Source organism: Ctenopharyngodon idella, chromosome 19 (genome assembly GCF_019924925.1).
Source record: "Ctenopharyngodon idella isolate HZGC_01 chromosome 19, HZGC01, whole genome shotgun sequence".
In the NCBI taxonomy this organism is placed as follows: Eukaryota; Metazoa; Chordata; class Actinopteri; order Cypriniformes; family Xenocyprididae; genus Ctenopharyngodon; species Ctenopharyngodon idella.
Window position 1 is genome coordinate 27,370,304 of NC_067238.1, and position 26,673 is coordinate 27,396,976.

At 37.6% G+C, this 26,673-nt stretch overlaps 1 protein-coding gene across 1 annotated transcript in view; it reads right to left on the reverse strand.

Moving 5' to 3' along the window:
- col16a1 (collagen, type XVI, alpha 1) overlaps positions 1-26,673 on the reverse strand; it is an 80,498-nt gene that overhangs the window by 26,768 nt on the left and 27,057 nt on the right. The window contains 31 exon segments of the mRNA XM_051872744.1: positions 430-456; positions 955-1,008; positions 2,920-2,988; positions 3,086-3,139; positions 3,849-3,884; positions 4,033-4,074; positions 4,179-4,232; positions 5,475-5,597; positions 5,841-5,948; positions 6,043-6,078; positions 6,162-6,293; positions 6,385-6,435; positions 7,269-7,322; positions 7,432-7,467; positions 8,194-8,238; positions 8,602-8,700; positions 8,819-8,854; positions 10,608-10,643; positions 11,394-11,504; positions 12,523-12,558; positions 12,841-12,885; positions 13,070-13,108; positions 14,782-14,877; positions 15,014-15,058; positions 15,741-15,794; positions 15,902-15,940; positions 16,083-16,127; positions 17,509-17,544; positions 17,900-17,956; positions 18,458-18,493; positions 22,790-22,822. Of these exon segments, the coding sequence (XP_051728704.1) occupies positions 430-456; positions 955-1,008; positions 2,920-2,988; positions 3,086-3,139; positions 3,849-3,884; positions 4,033-4,074; positions 4,179-4,232; positions 5,475-5,597; positions 5,841-5,948; positions 6,043-6,078; positions 6,162-6,293; positions 6,385-6,435; positions 7,269-7,322; positions 7,432-7,467; positions 8,194-8,238; positions 8,602-8,700; positions 8,819-8,854; positions 10,608-10,643; positions 11,394-11,504; positions 12,523-12,558; positions 12,841-12,885; positions 13,070-13,108; positions 14,782-14,877; positions 15,014-15,058; positions 15,741-15,794; positions 15,902-15,940; positions 16,083-16,127; positions 17,509-17,544; positions 17,900-17,956; positions 18,458-18,493; positions 22,790-22,822 (1,764 nt within the window).

Genomic DNA, 26,673 nt, shown 5'->3' on the forward strand with positions numbered 1-26,673 from the left:
AGGAATATGCATCATTTGATATCAGCTGCCACTTTCCTCTGTGTTTAGACAAATTAGTCTGGGAGACAACAGAGGACATTAAAGAATGAAGCATTTCCAGGCCTTTGCTTTCGAGGTCTCTCTTTCTCATCTCCCTCACGCTCACTTCCTTTCTCTTTGATACTCAAGATTACAGATGACAGCTGTTATATTCACCAATTAATAGTCCTGTTTTAGCTCGAGGGCATTTTTAACTTTTTCAGCACTGTCAAACTCTTCTGTCAGACTTATGCGTCTGTTTGTGTCTCCAGGGTGGACACATCATTGTGCGTACAGACGGTCGCTCTAAACATTACTCCTCCTATCCCGCGTTCTCTCCACACACACACAATATCACTGCTTCGGGGGACCTTGAAATCGCCTCCCCAGCTCACTGATCCGGACACTTACCTTGTCACCCTTAGGCCCAGTGACTCCCTGAAAGACAAGGAGAAACACACACACACAAAGGCTCAGTTAGACAGTGTTATTGTGTGTAAATCTCCAGGGCCAGCGAGATGAGTGTAGATCGGGGAGGAGCAGCGACAGGTGACGTGATGCAAGCAGACAATGTGTTGCTGTTAGGGATCCAGGCAGAGTCTGATATGACCCGAGTCTGTCTATGGATTCGCTCCTCAAGCTCTATGCGACAAAGCCCCAGGTAATTAACATCTGATGCCAGAACAGACAACGCTAACTTTGCTTTTTTTTTTAATGAGAAGAGCTCTGGCAAGACAACAAACTCTCGCTGCCTTTGTCTACACAGTTTATGGAAGTTTGTTTGATGCCGTCTCTAGACGCCAGAGAAATGAACAATGGACAATATGGTTGCATGAATTTGTTAATGACAGAGCGTGTGTCACAATAAGGAAGTAAGCTGGAGGAGTTGATCAAAGGATTGCTAGAGAGGAAGGAATGAATAAATAAATAACTTACAGGACTCCCATCCTGCCCTGGTATTCCAGGCGATCCTGTCGTACCATCCCTACCCTGTGAAACACAATATATAAATCATTTACTGGCTGTGTCTCACTCCATTCCCAATTTCCCTTATTTTTATTGAATCATTACATTGTGAACATGAGTATTAACAACATCTATGTGAAATATGCAGTTATATTGCATTATTTATTATGCAAAACAGACAATGTACACTGATGAGCCAAAACATTATGACCAGTCACAGTTGAAGCGAATATCGTTGATCATCTCCTAACAAGGCCACATATTAAAGGATTAGTTCACTTTCAAATGAAAATTAGCCCAAGCTTTACTCACCCTCAAGCCATCCTAGTTGTATATGACTTTCTTCTTTCTGATGAACACAATCGGAGAAATATTAATAAATATCCTGACGCATCCAAGCATTATAATGGCAGTGAGCGGGATTAACGAGTATGAGCTGAAGAAAGTGTCTCCATCCACATCCATCCATCATAAACATATTCTACACGGCTCCGGGGGGTTAATAAAGGCCTTCTGAAGCGAAGCGATGTGTTTGTGTAAAAAAATATCCATATTTAACAAGTTATGAAGTAAAATATCTAGCTTCCGCCAGACCGCCTTCCGAATTCTACTTACGGAAAAAAGGTGTTAAACTCTCGCAGTTCAAAACGCTTACGCTACGTTGTACACCTTCCCAATTCAACTAATGTGACGTCAGTTTACACTTTCTTTGTGACTTGTATACGAATACGAATACGACCGGAAGGCGGTCTGGCAGAAGCTAGATATTTTACTTCATAACTTGTTAAATATGGATGTTTTTTTTACACAAATGCATCGCTTCGCTTCAGAAGACCTTTATTAACTCCCTGAGCCATGTGGAGCACACGTTTATGATGGATGGATGTGGATGGAGACACTTTCTTCAGCTCATACTCGTTGGTCACGCTCACTGCCATCATAAAGCTTGGATGAGTCAGGATATTTATTAATTTTTCTCTGATTTTGTTCATCAGAAAGAAGAAAGTCATATACACCTAGGATAGCTTGAGTGTGAGTAAAGCTTGGGCTAATTTTCATTTGAAAGTGACTTAATCCTTTAAGGTCTAGGTAGATTAGAATGTAAGCAAACAATCAGTTCTCGTAATCAACATGTTGGATGCAGGAGAAATTGGCAGGAATAAAGATCTGAGTGACTTTGACAAGGGCCAAATTGTAATGGCAAGGCGACTGGGTCAGAGTATCTCTGAAATGGCAAAGCCTGTGGGTTTCTCTCAGTCAGCAGTGGTGAGAATTTACCAACAGTGGTTAGAGGACAAAACACAAACCGACGATAGGCTGTTGGGCGCCCAAGGCTCATCGATGCACGAGGGCAACAAAGGCTATTCTGTCTGGTCCGAGCCAACAAAAGCACATCTACTGTGGCACAAGTCACACAACATTTTAATGATGGTTATGGGAGGAATGTGTCACAACACACAGTGTAGCGCACTCCACTGCCTATGGGGCTGTATAGACCAATCAGAGTGCCTACGATGACCCCTGTCCACCGTCAAAATGGGCACGTCATGTTTGAGGAACATGATTAAGAGTTCAAGGTGTTGCCCTGGCCTTAAAATTCCCCATGTCTCAATCCAATTGAATATCTATGGGATGTTCTGGACCAACAAGTTCTATCCACGGTGGTTCCACATCACAACCTACAGGTCTTGAATAATCTGCTGGTAACGTCTTGGTGCCAGATACCCCAGGACACCTTCAGGGGTCTTGTAGAGTCCATGCCTCAGTGGGTTGGCAGGACCAACAGCATATTAGGCAGGTTGTCATAATGTTTTAGCTCATTGGTGTACATACATAATGGCATTCAGATATTAAATTTATATAATTAAGGGAGGCAGAAAAAAATGGCTGCATCCCTAGCTGAGGAAAATCCTTTTGTTCATGACACGCTCTTACCGGAGGTCCGATTTGTCCCATTCCCATTGGCCCTTGTGGCCCTGGTGGTCCCATCTCTCCTTTTGGACCCTATTGATATCAAGCAATACATTAGGATAATAGTGAGATCAGTGTCCAGTGTATCTTTTGGCCAGTAAAGTGCTGTGCCATTGCGTTGGTGATCTACCCTTTGTCCTGCTGGTCCAATTGGCCCTGTGGGTCCTTGACGTCCTTCTGGACCCTGTAGGACAAACATGACTGTTTTTACACTTGGTGGATATTAAATAGGGATGTTTTTATTTTAATATTGTGACCCATACACTACTGTTTAAAAGTCTGGGGGTTAGTACGATTTCATTTTTCTTTTGCTAAGAAAATAATACTTTTATTTAGCAAGGATGCATTAAATTGATCAAAAATGACAGTGAAGATGTTTATAATGTTACAGGATTTCTATTTCAAATAAATGCTGCTCTTTTGAACTTTCATCCTGAAAAATGTATTAATTTCCACAACATTCATAATAATAAGAAATGTTTCTTGAGCAGCAAATCAGCCTATTAGAATGATTTCTGAAGGATCATGTGACACTGAAGACTGAAGTAATGATGCTGAAAATTCAGCTTTGACATCACAGGAATACATAACATTTTAAAATACATTAAAATACAAAACAGTCATTTTAAATTGTAATAATATTACATAGTACTACTGTTTTTACTGTATTTTTGATCAAATAAACGCAGCCTTGGTGAGCATAAGAGACTTTAAAAACATTCGCCAACATTTACCAACCCTAAAACTTTTGAACAGTAGTGTATGTGTCAGATAAAAGTAGACAAGAAAAAATACAGACAATTCAAAGAGAACAACAATCTGCAAATTTGTACACTCAAAGGGCCAAATCCATGTGTGAACACCAAAGAACAAGATACTTTTTGTGCACTTACAGCAGCTCCAGGAAAACCTCTAGGTCCCTGCTCACCCTGAAATGAGAACATCAAAACATTACAAAGGGCTGGTGCAGTCAAGGAATTATTTAAACACAACTGAGACCTGTACATTTCTCTAAAAAATTTTATTAAAAAACAAAACAAGAGTTTGTCTAACTGATTACAATAGCTGTTCATTCACCTGCAGTCCTGGAAGGCCAATACCTGCAGGCCCAGCATCACCCTAATGAAATAAACACAAGCATCACTCCACAGTCACTTTTATAACTCTGGCACATAAATGTGACTGATGTATGCACTGCACATTAATCAGGTTTGTAACTTTACCTGACTTCCTTTGAGCCCTGGAGGTCCCTGGACACCAGGTGGGCCTGGTCGTCCCTACAGAATAAAGATAATAAAAGAAAGAGTCCAGATGTTGCTAGATGCTGAGTCATGTACATTTTTTTTTTTTTTTTACAATTAACAAATTAATCACTAGGGGAGTACATCATGCATTTCATCACGGTATGATCTGACATCGATTCTCTTAGTCAGTGAAACGATATTTGCAGATACCTCAAAACATTCCACAATGTGATTATTAGATTAGGGTCTGCAAAAGGTATATATCAATATTATGATATTATGTGCCTATGTGCCAAAACCATTTACATTTTTATTACCTGTAACCAAAATATAAATAATTAATTGAACTCTCTGAAAATTGCAAATCCCATATCCCAGTAGGGACATCCACAACAACAAAAGAAAATACACTTCATTTTTCTTAATAATATAGAAACATAAATAATGAAAATAAAATCAAGCCAAGCATGAGGCTTGAAATGAGCATGGGCAACAGTTAATAAAGTCTTCTGTGCTCTCTAGAATGTGCAAATCTAGTATCCCCATTTGACAAACACAGCAAAATGAGGTACTCCAGTTAATGAAAAATACATTTATACAGAAAAAATAAGTCTTAAAAAAGAAGTTTCAAAAATAAAGCGATTATATATATATATATATATAAAAATGTAAAAAAATGTATATATATATATATATATATATATATATATATATATATATATATAAAAATGTAAAAAAATGTATATATGTGTATATATATATATATATATATATATATATATATATATATATATATATATATATATATACACACACACATATATACATTTTTTTATGCATTAGTTAGTCATTTGATTAATAGCGATGTATCGTTACACCCCTATTATTCACAGGTTTCTGCAAATAATCATGATTAACTTCATCTAGCATTTGTAATAATGAATATATTTTCACACTGAATGTCCAAATCAATGATGAAACAACTTAAAGGCAGTATTTTAAACATTAGATTAGATGAATATTTAATTCATAGTTCATTGTTTGCTTTTTTATCACCTGCTAGTGAAAAATCGCAAGTCCAGTCACTTTGACAGCACACCTCTCCTCAACAAGAAACATGATTTGAAGTATATGTAGCACAAACTGTGTACTCCCAAGTTTAATATTTGGAGTTAAGCGTTTGTTTTAAACATCTAACCCTAAGTTTGTGCAATAGTCATAGCAAACACCACTAATTATTTAAGAAAGCATGCATTTGTACAGAAAAACCTGCACCTGTTTCCCTTCTCTGCCCTCGCCTGGCAAACCTGGCTCTCCTCTCTCTCCCTTGGGTCCTGGTAAGCCAGCAACATTGCCGTTTCCTTCAGGGAGTGATTGACAGCTGTCACATGCATCTCCCTGTCGATACAGACACAGATGCAATAAGAAAAGACAGAAAGCTTTCAATTTGCAAGGGAGCAGAAATCCAGATGGTCAAGAGTTCTGATCTGGTGAGATTTTTTTGCCTTGTATAAGTCGTATAACACCTTAATTCTAAAAGTGTAATCAATTATATCAACATGATTAATGATTACTCAAATGCCCTGTGATGGCACATAATTTAAGGCAATGTAATTAATATGTGACCACATGATCAATGACCTTTTCTCCTTTTAGTCCATTAAGGCCGTTCCTGCCTGGCTCTCCTTGAAGTCCTGGGACTCCAGGTGTCCCAGACACACCTGGGTCTCCCTGTAAACCCTGATCACCCTACAGACATAAATAAGATATTTAATGCCTAGAAAAATCCCCCATATTGTGAACACACTATTATTTGCACTGTTTTAAAAAATAATTAACTTACTTTCTCTCCTTTGAAACCTTGAAGTCCTGGTGGCCCCTGTTGAGAGGAAGGTCAGTGTGTTTTAGGCTCCTCAAATTAAAAAAGTACACTAACACAGAGTGTAAAACAGTCATGCTTACCTGTTTGCCCTCAACTCCTTCTCCTGGTGGGCCTGGTGGTCCTGGAGGGCCTCGTTCCCCTGCGACCTTTATCGTAGCTGGGCCACTTCCCATCTCAGAGACAGTGGTTTGGCACACACCACATGAGTCTCCCTTTAATACAAAGGCACATTTGTACCATGTAAGCACATTTATACACTTCTAATGAAGAAGAGAAAACCACAGTGTGAAAACATTTACTTACCTTTTCACCTTTCAGACCAGGTGTCCCTAAACCAGGTTGGCCAGAATCACCCTGTAAAAAATGAGACCATTGGTGAAAATGCTTGTACTTTGGACTCAATTTAATACATTTTTAATAACAAGTTATATTATCAGTTTAACAATTTGAGTAATAAGTTGAACTAAAATAAACATGAGTTTTAGAATATTTTTTATTTGGTTTGTTCCTCATTTACTTTAATGACAGTGAAACTCAAGCTGAATTAACTCTAAAAATGTGTGTAAAACCTGATGATCATGTTCATTTGTGTTAAAAATTGTACATGGTCCCTTTTCAAATAAATAAATAAACTAAAACTAAAACTAGTGACAGAAAAAGTGAAGAGTATACAATTCTTCAAATATTTTATAATTATAAATATACATTCTTATAATATTTTTCATATTATATAAAATAAATAGAATATAAAAAAATTTTTTAATATCTTTTAAACCCTACAACTTTGTTTATTTCAAGGTTCAAATGAATGCAGATTTTAAATGCAGTCTCAGATTTTGGACTCCCCCTGTATATTAATTATATACACTACCGTTCAAAATTTTGGAGTACGCAAGTTTTTGAAAGAAGACGTTTATTATGCTTACTAAGGCTGCAGTTATTTTATCACAAATACAGCAAAAACAGCAATATTGTGAAATGTTATTAGTTTAAAATTGTATGAATGTTTCCTGGCAGGTACACTAAACTCAGCTGCACAGTCTTTCAGCAATTATTTCAGCTTCTTTTTTAATTGTATTTGTCTCTTCCACTATTTTCACTATTTCTGTGTTTTCTGGAGCTGTGAGGTTCTAATCAAAACTTTACAATTAGTGCAGAATAACAAACTCTGAGTTGAGCTTAATCACCTTGGCTCCTTTATTTCCATCTTTCCCACTTGGCCCTCTTGGACCAGGTTTGCCCTAAAAAACATTAACATCTGCATATTAATCTAATGCTGAGGTCAGTCATAAATCACAGATGTAAGTAAAAATAAAAAAGAATAAACATGAATACAAAATAATTACTTACCGTTTTTCCCTCATTTCCTCTGCTGCCCGCAATTCCCTGTAACCAAACAGGGTGTCAACAGTGTGACACAATCAACTTCAGAAAATCGGACAAGTGGATGAACATGTAAAACAATAAACTACTGTCTACATCTTATAGTTTCCAAAGTGACTATATTATTTTATAATGGATTAGCAGGCTACACACATTCGAGATCGTTTCCCTTCAATAGTTAACATAATCTTAAAAACATAGGCTTTTGACGCAATTTAAGAACCAAAAGTGTACACTTTAGACATGCACAATGGCTACAAAGAGTATTTTGACACATAAGCCACACTTGTAATTGTATGAATATCACTACGCTGGACAAAATAATGATAATAACGATAAAAAAATGGCATCAGAAAACAAATGATGCTCAAAGTTTTCTCAAAAGTAACTTTTTGCAATTACTTTTAACCATCTGGTCCCAAGGTCATTTTAAATGGATGTATGAAGTCAGTTTCTCTCCACACAGGTGCCCTAGAGGTTGCTACCACAGGTGTAGTTCATCATATTAAGTATAGAGATGCTCCACTATATCTGACAACCAACTTATTTTTGTGAAATGCTTTGTTTGAATTACCTAACATAATGACATTCATACATTTAAGGAGTCTCTAGTGTCCAAATACACTTTGGGGTCACTGTAAGAGCATCTATAAAAATGTTTAACAACCTTAAAACCATTGAAATGGTAGAAATGCAGCTTCCTAGTAAATACATATCCATTAGGTTTACCTTTTCCCCTTTTAGTCCAGCAAAGCCACTTGGGCCTGGTTCTCCCTATACATGAATATCAAGTAAAACAAAAGGAAAGAAAAAGAAGATAAGAGAAGATCAGTGCATATTCTCTTGTTTATCAGACATGAAATGAAAGCCTTGGCTGGTTAATTCCCCAATCTATCATTACAATAATTTTTTAAAAGCATTTGTGCCTGAAGCGTATATCGAGCCAAATGCGTGGAGTTGTCTGCGTTGTATGCATGAGCGAATATATATGCATCCCTGCGCACTCATGAGCAGAAACTAAAGTGGATATCAAAAACTGTTTGCATTGTAATTTACTGCACTTCAGGACTTATGGGAGGAAGTGATGCAGAAGTTTTTAAAGTGCTGTGTAGCTAGGAACCACTCCACAACATTCACCTGCTCTCCTTTCTGCCCTGAAGCTCCCTTCTCTCCCTTTAGATTCAAAAGTCCTGCTGGAATCTCTCCATTGGTAGGGCAGCCGGAACATGGTTCACCCTAACAGAACGAAGATGGCAAGACTTTGAGAGAAGTTGCAAAATTAAGTGCAATGTCAAGTAATTCACAAACAGTGAACAGATTCTTCATCTTTCTCAACAACATCTGGCAGACACACCTTTTCACCTTTGGCCCCATCAGCTCCTGGGTCCCCCTGTGAAATTACAATGTGTAAGACAGTTTGTAAAAGTAGCTCAAACTCTTGATAACATTTTCAGTCATTCAGCACTCTTGAATTTTAAAACAAGCAGGTAGCAGTTTAGTCTGGAATACACACTGCAATGTGCTGTAGTTGTCACAATGCACAGCTGCTGAGGAAAAGCTCTCCAACAGGAAGCAACTTTTGACATAAAATTGAAGGCCTCATTTCATTGTCTTTGTGTGTGTGTGGTCTTATTGTGTACTTTGGATTGGTAAATGACTAAAATAGGCCAAATAAATTAACTAATAGTTATTTTCCAGTGACTAGTCCAAAATAAGGTAAAAACTATCCGTAAAAATGCAAACATACTGTAAATTTCAGAACTCAATACTCAAAGGGCCAAATTTACTAAAAAGGGGAAATTAGCATGAGACCGCAATCCAATAAAAGTGCAGATGGGAGTTCTGAAGGTGATCTACTGACAATTCGCAAATTAAGGGACACAGGCGCAGCCAAATCATTTCCATTATGTCCAATGCAATCTACCAAGAGCAGTGCAAATTAAAAATAAAGCTGCTAGGAAAATGATATGTTCTGATAATGTCTTCATGTGGCATTCCAAATAAATGAACAGAAGTCTCCTTTCTTCCACATACTCTGTTCTCTGTGGTGTCTCCTCCAAGCAGCAACTACCGCAGCCATGTCAAGTGCTAAATGCGTTAAGACATGCTTTTTTGGGTGTTAAATAATGCCGCAAATACCAGTAAATCGACTACCATAGTGAATAACTTTGTATGATTAATTCAAATATTCTCCTCTCATAAATTTTGCATCTGAAAGGAAAACTCCTATAAATGCATATGCAATAAGGTCAGCTGCAAAAATAACTGTCCCCATGACTTTTCATTGCTAATTTTTCACTGCGTGTCTTTAGTAAATCCAAGCTGTTAAAAATGGCTCATTATAAAGTAGTTTGCAATGTAATAAAAATGACTACATTAACACATTATGGTGCATATTTACTCATCAACAACAGATATACAGTGTTCTGGCCTGGTCAGTAATTAAGTAATAAGAAGGAAGTTGGATCCATACTAATAGTCTGAAGTGTTGTTTCTAATTTCTAATGCAAATATGATATTTACACTAAAGTCTGAAATGTAAAGTAGCAAAAACAGCCCAATTAATTCTAAGGGTCAGAGAGAGGGTGGAAAATGGTAATGTAAGCTAAATTATGACTAGTTTTAGTGCAAGAAATCTTGATTAACATTATAAGTGGACCTCAGGGGAACTAAATAAGATGATTAAAAAAAAAAAAAATACACATTTTACAATTTGAGGAAAATATAAGTAGAATTTGCCCATGGAAAAATAGCCTTCATGATCTTAGAGTAGTTTATTTATTTTTCATCCAAAAGACATTGTGGCTGGTGCTTTGTGAGTGTCAAATTTTATCAGCCATTTGTAATTTTAAATTCAAAATAAATTGGTTGGTGTTAATTGTAGATGCTAAAATTTTAAGTCAAAAGTAATAGCATATGATTTGAGGTACTTCTATACAGCAAACAGTGCAGGACACGTCACATGCTGAAGTTTAATACTTAAGTTTAAGGGTTTGTTGAAATATCAAACAGTGAGTATGAGCAATATAATACTTGCCTTAGCAAGCACAGGAATGATGATATTCCCCCTCTAATCATGCGTTGTAGGTCATTATATGGGTTTCTATGCAGTAAGAAACAGAAAGTAAGGAGTAAACACACACCTTCTCTCCTGCTTTGCCATCCAGTCCCGCAGGGCCCTATGAAAAGAGAGCCATATAAGTATCAGCATCAGTCTCCTTAATCATGACACTAATGTCATCCTAGCTGACCGCAGCTTCCCCACTGCAAATGTCCTGCATTTGCACCCTGTCACTTTCTGCATCTCATGCTCTCGCTCTCTATCCCATAACTAGATATGAGGAATAGATCGTGATGGTATCGGAAATCATTACAGAGAAATGCGAACAAGTGTTTTATGCCGCATAGAATACTTTTTTTCTAAGAATGTATCCGTCTTACTCTGTGGAATAGAATGGAGAAATTTTAATGGGCTAAAAATGGAAAGGCCTTTACCATAGTCACTGAGTAAAATGGAATCTGACGTGGAAAGTGGTCTAAAAAGTTGTTGGATTTTAATGGATGATAAGAGAGACCTGAATGTCCCTGAAGATATAATGAACCATGATAGAATATCTGTTCACCCTTCGAGAGGGTAGTAGAATGGTGACAGCATTACTCATTCAACACAACAACAGCAGGCGAAAAAGACCTCGCTGATTGTTGGCTCATTTCATTGAGCTTGGCAAACACAAATATGGCGGGCCCACTGAGGTGAACAGCATCTTTTTGCATTGATAAAGTCCCTACCAGGCACAGATTTGAGTAATGGAATTTAAAAGAAGATTCGGGATGCTACACAGAGACACTGAATCAAACATGCTGAACAGTTTTTAGCTTTTTGTGGTAAACACAAGCAGTTTCTCAAGTTAGTTTCAGAGTGAACTCACAGGTGGGCCATGTTCTCCTTTGCCTGGGGCCCCTGGTTCTCCTTTAGGCCCCTGCATGCTCTGTGGCACAGTGTCGCCAGACTTCGCTGAACATGGCTCACACGATTCTCCCTAAGAAAAGAAAGAAGCTTATTAAAAGGATTGTTCCCCCCAAAACAAAAATTCTGTCATCATTTATTCGCCTTTTTATTGTTCCAAACCTGTGTTACTCAGGGTTAAAGGGTTAGTTCACCCAAAAATAATATCATTATATTCACCCAAAAATAATGTCATTAATTACTCACCCTCATGTCGTTCTACACCCGTAAGACCTTTGCCAAAAAAACTAAATAATGACTTTTCAACAATATCTAGTGATAGCCAATTTCAAAACACTGCTTCAAATCTTTTGTTTCGAATCGGATCACGTGTCAAACTGCCAAACTGCTGAAATCACATGACTTCGAAACACTGATTCGAAACAAAAGATTTAAAATCAGCCATCACTATATATTGTTGAAAAGTCATTATTTAGTTTTTTTGGTGGACAAAAAGTATTCAAATTAGATTTTAGTTGACTAAATCTACTGTAGATTTAGTCGACTAAAACTAGACTAAAACTAAAACAATTTCCGATGTCTAAAATATGACTAAAACTAAATCAAAATTTGCTGTCAAAATTAACACTGTTTGGTTGTGTTTTTGTTATTCTTAATAGTTTTTGTTTTTTAAATACTGTCTAAATAGTTTTTAATATTTTGTATTTTAGTTATTAGTTTAGTTATTTTAGTACATCAGGTTAAACTAAATTAAAATGAGAAATGCTCCAGAGATGCCTGGACAACTAGCTAAAATGAAATCAATGTAAGTTGTTTATCTTTTAGTTAACAAATATTTTATTTAAAGTAAGAAGTGTTTTTTTAACACTTTCATGTTATGGAAAAAACAAATCGCAAGAAAGAACGTCATATGGGTTTGGAACAACATGAGAATGAGTAAAGAATTTTATGATGAACTCTCCCTTTAAATATAAAATAAAGCAATAACAGGCAAGAATATGCACTGTGACTTTCTGTGAATTCTGAGCAGACTCATAACACGCAACAGCAATTTTCATGCAGAATCTGAAATTCAGACTGCTATAGTTTACCTTCTCGCCTTTAGGTCCCCAAGGACCTCTCGGACCCTGTCAGCAAAACAAAACACGTCATTGGGTATGCATGAAGATTAGAACCGCAGAAGCTCATTGAGTTGCAAATGCAAATTATGTGCTGATAGCTCCAGTGGTAATAAAACTAATTATGGTGCTGATGATAGTAAACACATTTTGTCCCTTACAGTGACAGAACAGTCAGGATAGTGATAGAAAATCAGGATAATTAGCATCTTCCATCTTAGCAATTCAGCACACACCATCATTTCACATTGACATCTCTCTATAGGTCAAAATAAGAAAAAATGCACTTACAGGTTCTCCAGGCTTTCCGTCTTCACCAGGTGTTCCAGAATTCCCCTAGACATGTACGGAATGTTTTGTTATTAGCACATAGGACATTGCAAGAGACATATCGAGAAAGCTAATTTTATGTTTACATTAAAAATATGCTAAAATCTTCATCACTTTGGGGTCAAAGCAAGAAAACAGATAATACAATAATAAAAACAACAGATACACTAGTATATAATGGTAAACATACTTTCTCCCCTTTAGATCCTGGAGGTCCACCAGGGGGCCCCTGTGAGAAAAAGACAACTGTTTAGGTACTGATTACTGTATACTGCACACTATAGAATGGTGCAGGGATGACGTATTTTTGTAGACCCAGAAACGAGTTAGCATTTTAGCACTTCTGGTTCCATTGTCCTGAAGTCAATGGTTTTTGGTTAAATGCCTGAAATAAGGTCTGTGGTGAACATAAGGTCATATATTTTCACGTTTTATCTTACGATAAAAAATACATCTGTAATGTCCTCTACGTTTAGCTTTTGACTTCTGCCGATTTTATTTATGCTTCAAAATTCATAAATGTTGTGTTCATTTGTGAAGATTATCATGATGAACCACTAATATTTGATGTAATAGGTGGAATAATATTTACGTTGTCATTTGCGGAGCAGGTGCAGGTCGGGAATCAATAGACATGGGCGGACTGCAGGTCCAATAGCCAAGACTATTTCGACTCAATTCGGTACCCACTGATAGGCAGCTGCTTTCAAACAGTCCCATGCTTATTTGTGTTCACGCCCTGTAGTCTGAAGACCACTGTCATGAGAAATCGAGTACCCCCCCCGCACCCAATATAATTAAAGCTAAGCTAGCAGGCTAATTGGGTAGATGTATGCTATGCTAGTACATAAGCTAACTAAAAAAACAGTAAGAACGAGAAATGCTTGATTTCACAACCTATGGCTTCAGTTATATACTAGTATATGATCCATGTAATTTAAAGGACATTAATGGTCATTTTAACACATTTTAAACAATATAAATCATGACGTAATTTTGCAGAAATTAAAATCAGACGCTAAAAATACAACCCATTAAAAGTCCATTGAATCAATGGGATCACTCTGGGTCCTAAAGGAGACCCGATTCCCAGGGGGACTCGATTTCTTACCACACCATCAAACATTTCTAATTAAAACTCGATTTGCAGCGTTGAGCATTGTAGCCAATCGAGCTGCAACTGAAGTGATTGACAGCTTCAGTCATTATAAAGGAAGCGCTATTTGCTTGTGTATAATCTATTCATAATTTGAATAAAAGTTTTATTTTTCATGCTGTTAAGAGGACCAACGGCCACATTTACACTGCAGAGTTTCAGGAGAGAAAACCACATTTAAAAGCATGAATGAATCTGCTAAAATATCCCGATAGGCTATTATACGACAGTAAAGGCTCATATTTGGCTATGTTCTTTTGTTCAAAATGTCTGTATGAGCAGATTGTTCACATGATGTAGGCAAAAGTTTTGTATTGTTTACATGACGGATACAAGTTTGAATGCCTAATGTTGGTTTGATTGCTTGTGTTACATGACAAAATAAACCATTTTTGTTTACCTGATGTAGTAGATTTAATGCGGGTGCAGTTCAGGTCGCAGTCTTTATGTCAAACGGGTCGGGTCGGGTACGGAATTAAATTAGTGCTGCTGTTGGATAACGGGTTGGGTGTTCTGTTAAGTAATGCAGATGTGGGGCGGGTGCAGGTTTTACCAAATAGGACCCTTGCAGGACTTTCCTATTTTTGCAATTCAACACTATTTTTGGATTTCTATCCAGTAAACTCAAAAACAATACACTAGAGAATACATCCAAAAATGTGTAACTTTAAAAGGTATTAAAACAAAACTTTGAAATCTTAAAATTGTCTAGAAAGACTGCATTTAAATGATTAATATATTCCTACCGGTGGTCCTGGTATCCCAACCCCGGGCAGTCCGGGAAGGCCTGGGCGGCCTGGTTCCCCTGCAAGCCCCTCTGGTCCGACTACACCAGGAACACCCTGTGAATTAATCAGAGCTGAGAAACACTGGCTGTGCATAACAAGCACTAAAGATAATGATACCACAAAACTAGAGTTCATTTATAGTATCCCAGAAAATCGTTAAATGAATCCCAAGAGGATCAGTCCATTTTACCTTTTGTCCTTTAGGGCCCACCACACAAATAGGATTAGCTCGACCCTATGACAGCCAAGACCAATAAAAGATCATTAGCTTGAGTTCATCTCAAACACTGGCATTAGCACTATCACAATGCTTACATAACAACCCTCCAACAGGAATCAAACAAGTCAGTTCACCGATGACTTGAGGTTTAGATAAACAGTTTAAACGCAAATTCCAAGTATGCATTAGCCGGCTCGGCCATATTTGCCATCCCCTTAGCATGCTTTGTATACGGAATAGAAAAGATTAAGCATAATACGACCCGACTCTCCATTTAAAAGAATCAATGAGGCTGCATTGATTTGTGGCTCTTTGTTGGCTTATGTAATCTATGCAGCATTAAGAAGATTTAACACCCAAAGAGATATCTAATGAAAAAAAGGCAGCAGTGAGTATATGGGTAAGAGTCTAATACATAATGCTTTTCGCAGAAGAGCACTCTAAATATATGGAGCCACTTTAAACAATATAAAAGGAAAAGACTCTTACATCCTTGTAAAATGAAAATATGTGCACAGAGACATAGTGTGCATGCGATAGATTACATAATCGTTCATGATTTTTCGAATACGCTCCTGCAGCGAGACACTGAAATATTTTAACGTGTCTGAAGGAGGGGATTTTAGAGGCATGTGCATATACAATGTACTTAAAGTAGGGCATAAATATGAGCATGTTTCAAATTGTAGTCACTAACATCTGTGCCTGGACTTCCGGGGGCTCCGGTTTCTCCTTTCTGCCCTTTGTCCCCCTGAGTACGTATATGAGAGAGACAGACAGACAGAAATGGAGAGAGAAGTAAGTGACAAGCTCTAACACACATACACATCATACCAACAAGGTGCTGTCTTCCTTTACCTTCACTCCTATTGCTTCCCCCCAGTTGGCAGCCAGACCCTGAAACATAAGAGAATGAGAAATGGGTGAATCAATAGCCAGAAATAGTATCAAGATATCCCCTCTGCCTCAGTGAATCCTGTTGAACAAAAATTCGATCGCCCATCTCTCTCTAAAAGACAAGGTTGGCGCACACACTTACCGACTCTCCCTTCTCTCCTTTCGCTCCTTTAGCACCTTCTAAGCACTAAAACACACAGATACAGGATGTCACCCAAACAACTAATTCACATTCCGTGGAGTCCAAACATCTGAGACCACAAAGAAAATCTAGGATTGATTATCTAATTTAAACCTGGAAACAATGCTAAAATAATACTAAGACTCATGCAAATTTAGCTCAATTTGCTATGCTGATAATCTAATATATCTACAGTGTATATATACAGGACCTAAAACTAACTTTTTGCCACACCTGCAAAACCATTGTTTTACCCACACCATTGTTTTACCAGAAAACATGAAACCATAAAACATAGATTAATCCTTATTAAAGTTACAAAAGTTATTCAGTCAAGAGCAATAAGTGATTGTTTTTTGTCTTTTGTTGTTTGATTAACATTAAAAACACAGACATCAGAAGGTTTATTAGGCTGCTGTCACTTTAAGAGCACAGATACAATCTACTGTTACACATGCATTTTATTTATTAACTTTACATTCACTTAAAGGTGCACTGTGTAAATTTTAGGAGGATCTATTGACAGAAATGCAATATAATATACATAACTATGTTTTCAGTGGTGTATAAAGACCTTACATAATGAACCATTATGTTTTTATTACCTTAGAATGAGCCATTTCTATCTACATACCCCCTTACACTTTAAGTTGCCATTTTGCACCGGCATGTTTCTACAGTAGCCCTAAACGGACAAACTGCAGAGTGCGTTTCATCACTATGTTGTTCTTCTTCTTCTTTGTTGGTGTTTTTACTCTCTGCTGTTTTAGACGACGACATCTTTGTCCTGTGTCAGGCACCGTAGCTTTTCTATGTGCTTCGAAAGAGAGGGGTGAGCGCCGTTGGTTGCAATTCGCAACCTCACTGATAGATGCCACTAAAATTTACACACTGCACCTTTAAGACAAAACTGACTATGTTTAGAAGGATACTTGCCAAGATGGGGATTTTGACAATTTTGCTCGAGTATGTCTGTTCAAGTGCAAGAAGACGTGAAAAATAGCTCAATTCAGAATTTGCGAGCTGCCTGAGACGCGGCTTTCTGGGCGCGCGCTTCAGATGTTTGCACACAGAAAACTCCCCACACAGTGAGTAACGAACTGAGTTCCCTTTTGCGTTTTCTTGAGCTTGAATATTTAAATTGGCAAGGCTTAAACTTTCGTGACAATGCAACACTGCCCCGAGCATCATTCACATTTGTTCACGTTCATGTTCAAACACTTTTTCATATACTCGCCAACACCGCTTTGTACTCGCATTTGGTACTTAGTGTTAATTTTAAGCACTGTATATATATATTTACTTTAAAACAGGACAGTTTATTCATAACTAAGGACCAGTCTGTGCCAGAAAGGTTATTTTCCATGCAAAAACCATATTGACTCACTCGTCCAGGAACTCCAGCACCAGTACAGTCCAAACCCTGTGAAATCAAACATTTTATATGAACAATTTAAGAAACAATATCACATATACTTATACAGCAACAGTCTTGCTTTTGAAATGCTTCATATCAGTCCACATCCTGAAGACACTTAATATTGTCTAAATGCAGGGTTTTTCATTAATGTTATTAATATATTAAGAGATAATGCCAGTAATAATGAAAGTTGAGTAGTTGGCCAAGCTGGATCACTGGCACAGAAGCTAGCTCCTAATGAGGCATTTGTATAATATGCCAAAATAAACAGCGCTGTAATCATTTATTCCCAGCAAGCCTGGACAGAGAGTAGGATTTTGCAGACAAACATACTTGTTCAAAGATTGACATTCCTTACCCGGTCTCCCTTCTCTCCTTTGAGGCCTGACTGACCCGTATAGCCCTCTTGGATAACCTGCAATATACATTAAAGAATTCAATGTACTGCATGCATATAACATAAGATCACATGAACCCCCTGTGAAAAAGACAGTGCTAAGATTTCAATTTCGTACATGCAAATTTGGAACAGAGCATGTGACGTGGTGGTGAAAGCCTTGATCAGTCCTTGACACTGTGCAAAAATATCTGGCACTGCACAAAAAATCTAATCTGGCAATGCAAAATGCATTAAGAACACTACACAGTGAGTGCATGTGGCTTTGTAAGTGCATTGATAGCTGCTTCTCATAAAGTTCCTCCAAAGTAGCAGAAAGTCTGGCCAACCTTTAAACATTCATACTTTACAAGCATCATAAATCCTTGCCAGATTTTTCAAAGACGTAAATGCATCTCTTTCCAAGGGCGTGATAACAGTGCACGCAGCACTCATGCACACTCATGCATGCAAATCCTGCTGCCTATAAACATAGCCATTATACATGCTGCACACGACGAACTGAATGTGAATACCCACACTCGATTCCTCACTGAGCAGTACACAGCCTGCACACTGAAAAAAAGAGAAAACCCGGTTGTTCCTATCCATGACAAGTATGATTTTGATATAGTATTTCGCTCCACTCTACTCTCATCCAGCTTTGCCTTTGACGTTGTAACATACATTGGCCTGCGGGTGGCAGTGCAACATAACGTTAATCAGCATGGGAGTGCAGAATCGGGGGCGTGCGCACAAGGACCACTACTGCGTGTCATTTCAGCTTGCCGCGGTTCTCTCACGGGAGACAAAGATCAATAAGAACAGAAGACTCCTCACAGCAATGTTCACCAAATCCAGCTGCACAGCTATTATGGAGAGGGGCACTGGAAGTGAAATACTAATAAATAACTGTTAGTTTTTAGCGGAAGAGCACAATTAAAACAAAATCTACAACCGTCGAGTCCTGCTCAGCCAACAGGCGGTTAACACGCATTGATGTGGTAAGGTAAGAAAGAAGAGGCCCGTCTCTGTGCCGCAGCTCTGAGAACAGTTGGCTGACGCATTGGGCTGATTCATTCTTTCCAGAGGTGCACACAGAAGAAAGCAACATGATGATATTTGCAATAGAAGAATATTCTGGGTTGGTTCAATAAAAGTTAAGCTCAATCAGCAGCATTCGTGGCATAATATTGATCATCACAATTTAATTTCAACTTGTCCTTTCTTTTCTGTAAAATGTGGGTTACAGTGAGGCACTGTAATTGAACATGAAGTAAATGGGGCCAATCCGTTAACGTTAAAATGCTCACTGTTTAAACATTAGCTATAGTCACAAGATGTAGCTAAAAATTCATTAATTACCCTAATGTCGTTCCAAACCCATAAGACTTTCGTTCATCTTCGGAACTCAAATGAAGATCTTTTTGATGAAATCTGAGAGCTTTCTGTTCCTCCATATGTAACCCCTCTACCCAGGTCCTACTCGCCCTGCTCTGCGCGGGCCTCGAACCTGAGTCTCTGGCATGGGAGTCGGACGCTCTAACAAGGAGGCTAAAGGCTGCAACCTCTAACACAAGTCGCTAGAGCATCTCTTGAGATCAGAGGAGTGAGGTTTACTCGCACAGCGATTAGCTGGCTTCCGTTACACATAGACAGCTACGCGACTACCACTTCAACGCTTCAAAAAGTTCATAAAGAGATCGTTAAAATAATCCATATGAATTGAGCGGTTTAGTCCAATTTTTCTGAAGATACTCGATCACTTTTTATGATGAAGAGATATCATTTAGGCTTTTATTCACATATAAACATTGATCAGCAAACATAAATAAAAGCTCAACCGAACCTGCTTCACACGTGAAAACAAACCTCTTGCAGAAGCTCAAACGTGCTGTGTAACACGAGAATGAACCTTATTGGTTCTTGCATGTCAAGCAAACATGCTTGAGCTTCTATTTACCACAACTGATGTGCGAGTTGATGAATGCTTATATGTGAATAAAAGCCTAAATTCAATCTGATAAAGTCTTTTCAGAAAATTTGGACTAAACCGGTCAATACATGGATAAGTTTTACGATCTCTTTATGAACTTTTTGAAGTGTCAAAGTTTCAATTGCGTAGGCTGTCTATGGAGTGACAGAAATCTCTCAGATTTCATCTTCATTTGCATTCTTAATTCTTAAGAATAACGAAAGTCTTATGGGTTTGGAACGACATGAGGGAGAGTAATTGACTGTTCACAAAGACCCGCCCCCTTTAGTTACACACCATTTTTGTACACACAAGTCCACCGACATTAATCTACTAACTCCCCTGACTGCTTTGTCGGACAAAATGGCGGATTCGGCGTTATGATTGGTTAGATCGCCTGTCAATCAAACTCCCGGCGAAGGGTTGTTTGCAATCACGTGGTTCTGGTGACGCGTGAAATTAATGTGTAGGGCAAGCAGTGAAAATTAGAATGGAAGAGATGGGGAAAAGTCCATACTGTGCTGGTTTAGAAAGGTATAAACAGAAAATCACAACATATGTTGGACGTGAATCTTATGTTATGAAGAGGAGTGATTTTTCTACTGAACTGAAAGACTTGACTGCCATCGAGGAGGTAGATATAGAGAATGTGAAGCTGCGGTCACGCCATGTTCAGTTCTAGTCTGGTTTGTTTATATCGCGCTGCCTTTCTGCTAGTGAAGTTAGGGCAGTATTTTTGATTTTCTGTCGTGATTGTGAAAAATGTCGCCATTGTAGGTCATTTATGCTGAATCGAGAATTGCAACAGGAGCTCACATCATCGTTCAGGGAAAAAACTGGACGGTGTAATACAATTTTTGCCTTTTCTACGTGTAAAAACACACTAAGGGAAGCAGGTTGAGGTAGTGACGGGGAGACGCTGTATAGTCACTGATTGAATAGTATAGTCACACTCCCTATCACTCAATAAAATAATCACATAGCTGAGTGTTTTTGAAAGTGTTGTATTTTGTTTGGTTTCATAATTAACATTACATTTGCGAGTATGACTCTCACTCAGCTTGTGAATGAGTATAACTTGCACGCAGCCACTTCAAAACTGTTCACAAGCTTCTATGGGTTTGGTTTTGGTTGTCATTTGTTGAAATAAAAAAAAATAAAAAAATACAGTGTCGATGTCTGTCATAGACTGTAAAAAAGGGTGTCTGTCCGCTGAATGCCCCTCCGATTCTCCTCCGTGGTCATATGGGAAAGTAAATATTTACAAAGAAAACATTAAAACTACAGTTACATTTACACCCTTCCAACAAAGAAATGGATCGACTTCTGTCAGCTTGTTGTACACATTTTTTTTTATTTGGACATTTTCTACCATATGATGGCTGAAGCAGCAGCGTGTGACACTGTTTTCACGGTAACCAGATCAACATTGTAAACGGAATTCTACAAAACTGAAGTGAAAACATCAAATGATCATGCAATGGGGTAAAATTTCTTCTTTTCCCTGCAAACGATAGCATGAAGAATGTGAATATTTAACCAAGTCAAAAACAAAAAAGGTAAGCAGGTATCCATATTAATTTCAGTATCAGCAGATGCAAAACGCTATAAAAGGTGACAACTTTTAAAGTTAAATAACCATATACGTAAACGATAAAAGCTCATTTTGGTTTCTCGGTTTGATAGATTTGAGCAACCATAAACGACGCAAAACATAGGAATTTTGAGTTTGTGATAGGATTCCTATATAGAAAAATCACTCCTTGCCCTCCAGCCGCATTTCGCGTACAGCAATGACGTCATGTGCAAACAACCTATTAAATGACAGAATTTTTGGATGAACTAACCCTTTAATTTTGTGATTTAAAAAAAAAAAAAAAAAAAATAATAATAATAATAATCATATACTTTTCTGTGTAAAGTTACATCCAATTTTACAACTTTTTTTTTTTTTTTTGCAACAGCTAAAAGCCTAAAATGGCTGTGAAAAAGATAAGAACAACTTTAGATTTAACTGAAGAATTAATGTAAAAGATTTGATAACATAAGCTTCAGATTTCTGCTTTGAAATACTCCAAAAATGGTTTACTTCCATTGTAAGTGCCTCATTGTAACATTGATTTGTGCTTTTATTAGATAGATTATTCCTCCCTTTTCTTTTTATTATTTTAGTATTACTCATATAATATTAATAGTACTTATTAGTTTTTTATTGAATATTTCTATATAGCTTTTTTATTTTATTTATACTTTTAGTAATATTTCAGTTAGCTGTCAAGGAAAGGTTTCTATTTATTTTATTTTTTTCATCTTATATTTTATTTTAGTTTACAATAACAACACGAATCTACAACAATTTGGGACAGGGCAATTGACCCATTGCTTAGCTCTGTGAATCATGCCAAAACCACAAAAGCCCCACTTGCATCCCACTCAAATACTGGTATTTTCAGGCTTTGCAATTTATTTGAAAGCAGGTAATACCTTTTCTCTATGAGTCATAAAAGATGAGTGTTGAGTGGGTGCAGAGAGGGCGAAAGGTGTCAAACTAACAGAAGTTTTGTGTACGAAACATGGGCGGTATTCTTGTATTGTGCCAGGGAAGCACATTTAGCAAGCAAAAGTATCTCGAGATCCAGGAGTGTTATCACACAATATGATCTTCTATCAGTAGTTAATGATCTCATGTGTTTGTCAGGGTCAGTGTCAATGTTCTTCCCACGGCAACTCCGCATGCAGCAGTTTACTTACAAATTAAAGTGCATTTCTAGCTATTGGGTGGAATCTGCTGGGGCCGCGCTTCTTTTTGTCAAGTTTGGAGCTTCATAATTGGAATGGTCTGTTCATGGCAAATAGAAACAACTAATTTGCCAGCTGACTTAATTCAAATAACTTACTTTTTCTGCCAGTTCCTTGGATCCGAGGATTGCCTATAGAACATAAAAACAAAGAAATGGACAAAAAAGATCAGATTTTTGAAACACAATGGCAGTTTTCATAACCAATATATAATTGCCTAGTGAGAAAAACAGTTTCACCTTGGACATCATTTGGAGCAAAGGGAGACTAATAGTAATTTAAATTTTAAAATAAAAAACAAGTTCAAGCAGATGTCATTGTGAGCTTGTTAGCTTCCGGTAACGATCGTACGCGAGTCTAGTTCCGGGGGAAGAGTGACCTCTAACCCGACACATGACATATTGACACACGCGGAAGCGCAGTGGATAGAGCAAAACAAAACACTGGTCATGAATTAGAAGTCTAAAACTAGAATGTTTAAAGAGAAATGTTGGAGGAGCTTGAGTTTGTTTGAACCGCGAGAGGCATCTTCTCTCACCTAAGCTTATGCTACGTTTACGTCATACGCCGGAACTCGACTCTCTCGTGAATGTGCAGACATTACCAGAAGCGAGTAATTAGAGTTTATAAAGTTATAATTATGGATATTTCTCTTACAAAAACGCATCGCTTCACTTCGGAAGGCCTTTATTAACCCCCTGGAGCCGTATGGATTACTTTTATGATGGATGGATGTGCTTTTTTTGGGCTTCAAAGAAAAATGGCACCATCCCTCCCATTATAAAGCTTAGAAGAGCCATAATATTTTTAAATATAACTCTTATTGTGTTTGACTGAAAGAAAAAAGTCATTTACACCTAGGATGGCTTGAGGGTGAGTGAATTATGGGATAAATTTTCATTTTTGGGTGAACTATCCCTTTAACTATAAGAAAGGGGTGGAGTTTAAACAGACTAAATAACTATGTCACCAGAGAGAAGTCGTCTCACCTTAAGATCGAGTTATGACATTTTAATTAAAAATTACGAGCACAAATAATAATAATAAAAAGACACATAGGCATGGATGAATTGTTTATAATAAGATCAACATGATGCATGTAGAAAATAGATATGGTGAATTTCCATTTCATGCCGACATTAGAGGTTTTTAATAACTGATTCAAAGAGAATTCGGAATGAAATAACTTTAGTCATCTTACTGCTGCTGCAGTTTCAGGAAACATAAAGAGAGATTACAATCACAGATTTTTAGGGGGGGGCAGAAAAGAAAGACAGAAGCCCCCTAAAAAGGGTCTAGCAATGCCTATGTATGTAAAACACCATCTCTCACTCCTCATTCTTATCTTACAAAGTTCTGCCTGATGTTGGCGCACTCAAGTGTTTGCTTTATATAGATCTGTTTGTATTGTCATATTGTCTGTACGATCAACAGTGAATGAGACTCTTATGAAAGAGTGCAAATGGGGAAGAGAACTGGCAGGAAAAGAGAGGGGGAAGTGCAGTGAGGAGGGACATGATTTGAAAGAGAACATTAGCCACAGACAGAAAAACAAAAGATGTGTTTGTGGAGCAGATGTGAAAGTAAATACTTGAGTCATGTCCGAGCAGGGAAAGCAAACACAGCATAAGGAAGGCTGATCAGACTGGATAGGCATGAAAAGGAAGGAGAAATCATTAAAAAAAGAGTATGGAAGAAAAGTGCTCAGTACCTAATCTCCAGTCATACCATGAGATCCAGCTTAGAAATTGCTGAGAGCGCATACATGCACACACAAACACTAAAAACAGGGTTCCGCAGAGAACACGAAATGGACATAGTGTCCATATAGCTACAGGCTTGCACAAGATGGAAGAGAATTATGATGACCTGTTCCAAAACCCTAGTGGAATGAACGCATGAATAATGCAGGAAACTTTGTTTAGCTGTAGCCGTGCAGCTCTCAGCTCATGAATTTCTCCCTGATGGTGAGCTCATTGGAAAAAGAATGTGATGACATAAGAACGCTGTGCTTTTAAGGGACTTTAATGCGGGGTGGTTTGAGGATCTGGGTAGGAGGAAGGGGTTAATGCAGAAGTAGGCTAATGCTAGCAGCGTCCAACACAGCCTGGAACACATTACAGTCTGTCGTAAAACACAGACTGCTATGCTACAAGACAGTAACCTGGGTCAGGGGAAACATTGGAGCATGTGTGATTTTTTTTTTTTTTTTTTTGTATTTTTATTCTTTTAAAGGAAAAGGCTGGAAGTATGTGTGTGCTGAGCTTAAGCTCACAGCTGTGGTCTATCTGGTTAAGACTGTATATGGAAGAATTCCTCGATTTAACACAAACACACACATACACACAAATACCATAATTTGTGCATGATCTCATGCACACGTAGGCAAAACATGGCAGTTTTTTTTTTTTTTTTTTTTAAATAATGCAACTGCAATTTATTGAATTGTAACATTTTATTTTACAGGTCTATAATTATACTGTAGTTAAAGGATTAGTTCACTTCAGAATAAAAATTTCCTGATAATTTACTCACCCCCATGTCATCCAAGATGTTCATGTCTTTCTTTCTTCAGTTGAAAATAAATTAAGGTTTTTGAGGAAAATATTCCAGGATTTTTCTCCATATGGTGGACTTCAGTGGGGTTCAACGGGTTGAAGGTCCAAATTGCAGTTTCAGTGCAGCTTTAAAGAGCTCTACGCGATCCCAGGAGAGGAATAAGGGTCTTATCTAGCGAAACGATCATTTTAAAAAAAAAATTATATACTTTTTAACCACAAATGCTTGTCTTGCACCGCTCTGCGATGCGCCATGCATTACGTTGAAAGGTCACGCGTGACGTAGGCGGAAGTACCGCGGTATATAGGGTGAAAAACTTTTCTCCTCCAACTTTGACATCGTCCGATATTGTTGTTTTACCTTTTTTTGCAAAGGGCATTTGGCTTAATCTTTGCACGTTCGCTTTGTAGACACTGGATCGGTAACGTGACCTTTGTAACGTGATTACGTCATGTGTGCGGATCGCAGAGCTAATGCAAGATAAGCATTTGTGGTTAAAAAGTATATAATTTTTTATTTTTTTTAGAAAATGACCGATTGTTTCGCTAGATAAGACCCTTATTCATTGTCTGGGATCGCACTGCAATTTGGACCGAAACTGCAATTTGGACCTTCCACCCAGTGAACCCCACTGAAGTTCACTTTATGGAGTTTAATCTTGGAATGTTTTTCTCAAAAACCTTAATTTCTTTTCGACTGAAAAAAGTAAGACATGAACATCTTGGATGACATGGAGGTGAGTACATTATCAGGAAATTTTCATTCAGAAGTGAACTAATCCTTTAAATATTAACACACCATTAGTTAATGATTAACTGAACACATAGTAAAGGCATATCATCCATTATTTATGCAGTAGTTAAGCTTTAACAAATTGGTAATTAATAATTATAGGAATAGTTCACCCTAAGGCTACGTCTACATTAATCTGGAGACATTTAAAAACTGAGTTTTCATTTAAAAACGCTCCCCATCCACACTAGCGTTTTCAAACCTGTTAAAAAAGTTGCTCATCTACACTGAAACGCCTGAAAACGCTTAAATCCCCTTACTGCGCATGAGTATAACATACTAAAAACTCATGAGATGATGCAGAGAAAGCAAATATTATAAAGTTCTCATGCTATTCTTCTGGCACGAACACATCACTCACCGTTGCGCCCAGGTTGCACACAAAACGGGTTTAAAATGCAACTGTCATCATGGATGAGCATTTATATCGAGCAACACTGTTACAGTAAATAGCAGGCACAAAAATGCAGGCTCGGTATAACTATAGATATCTATGGGTACAATTTGTGTCACATGACTAAACATGCGTCATCGTTTGCAAATACCTCAGTTTTCAACATCCACACTACAACATGAAAACAGCATTTTCAAATTTATCCACTTTGGAGAGTGTTTTCAAAAAGCTCCATTT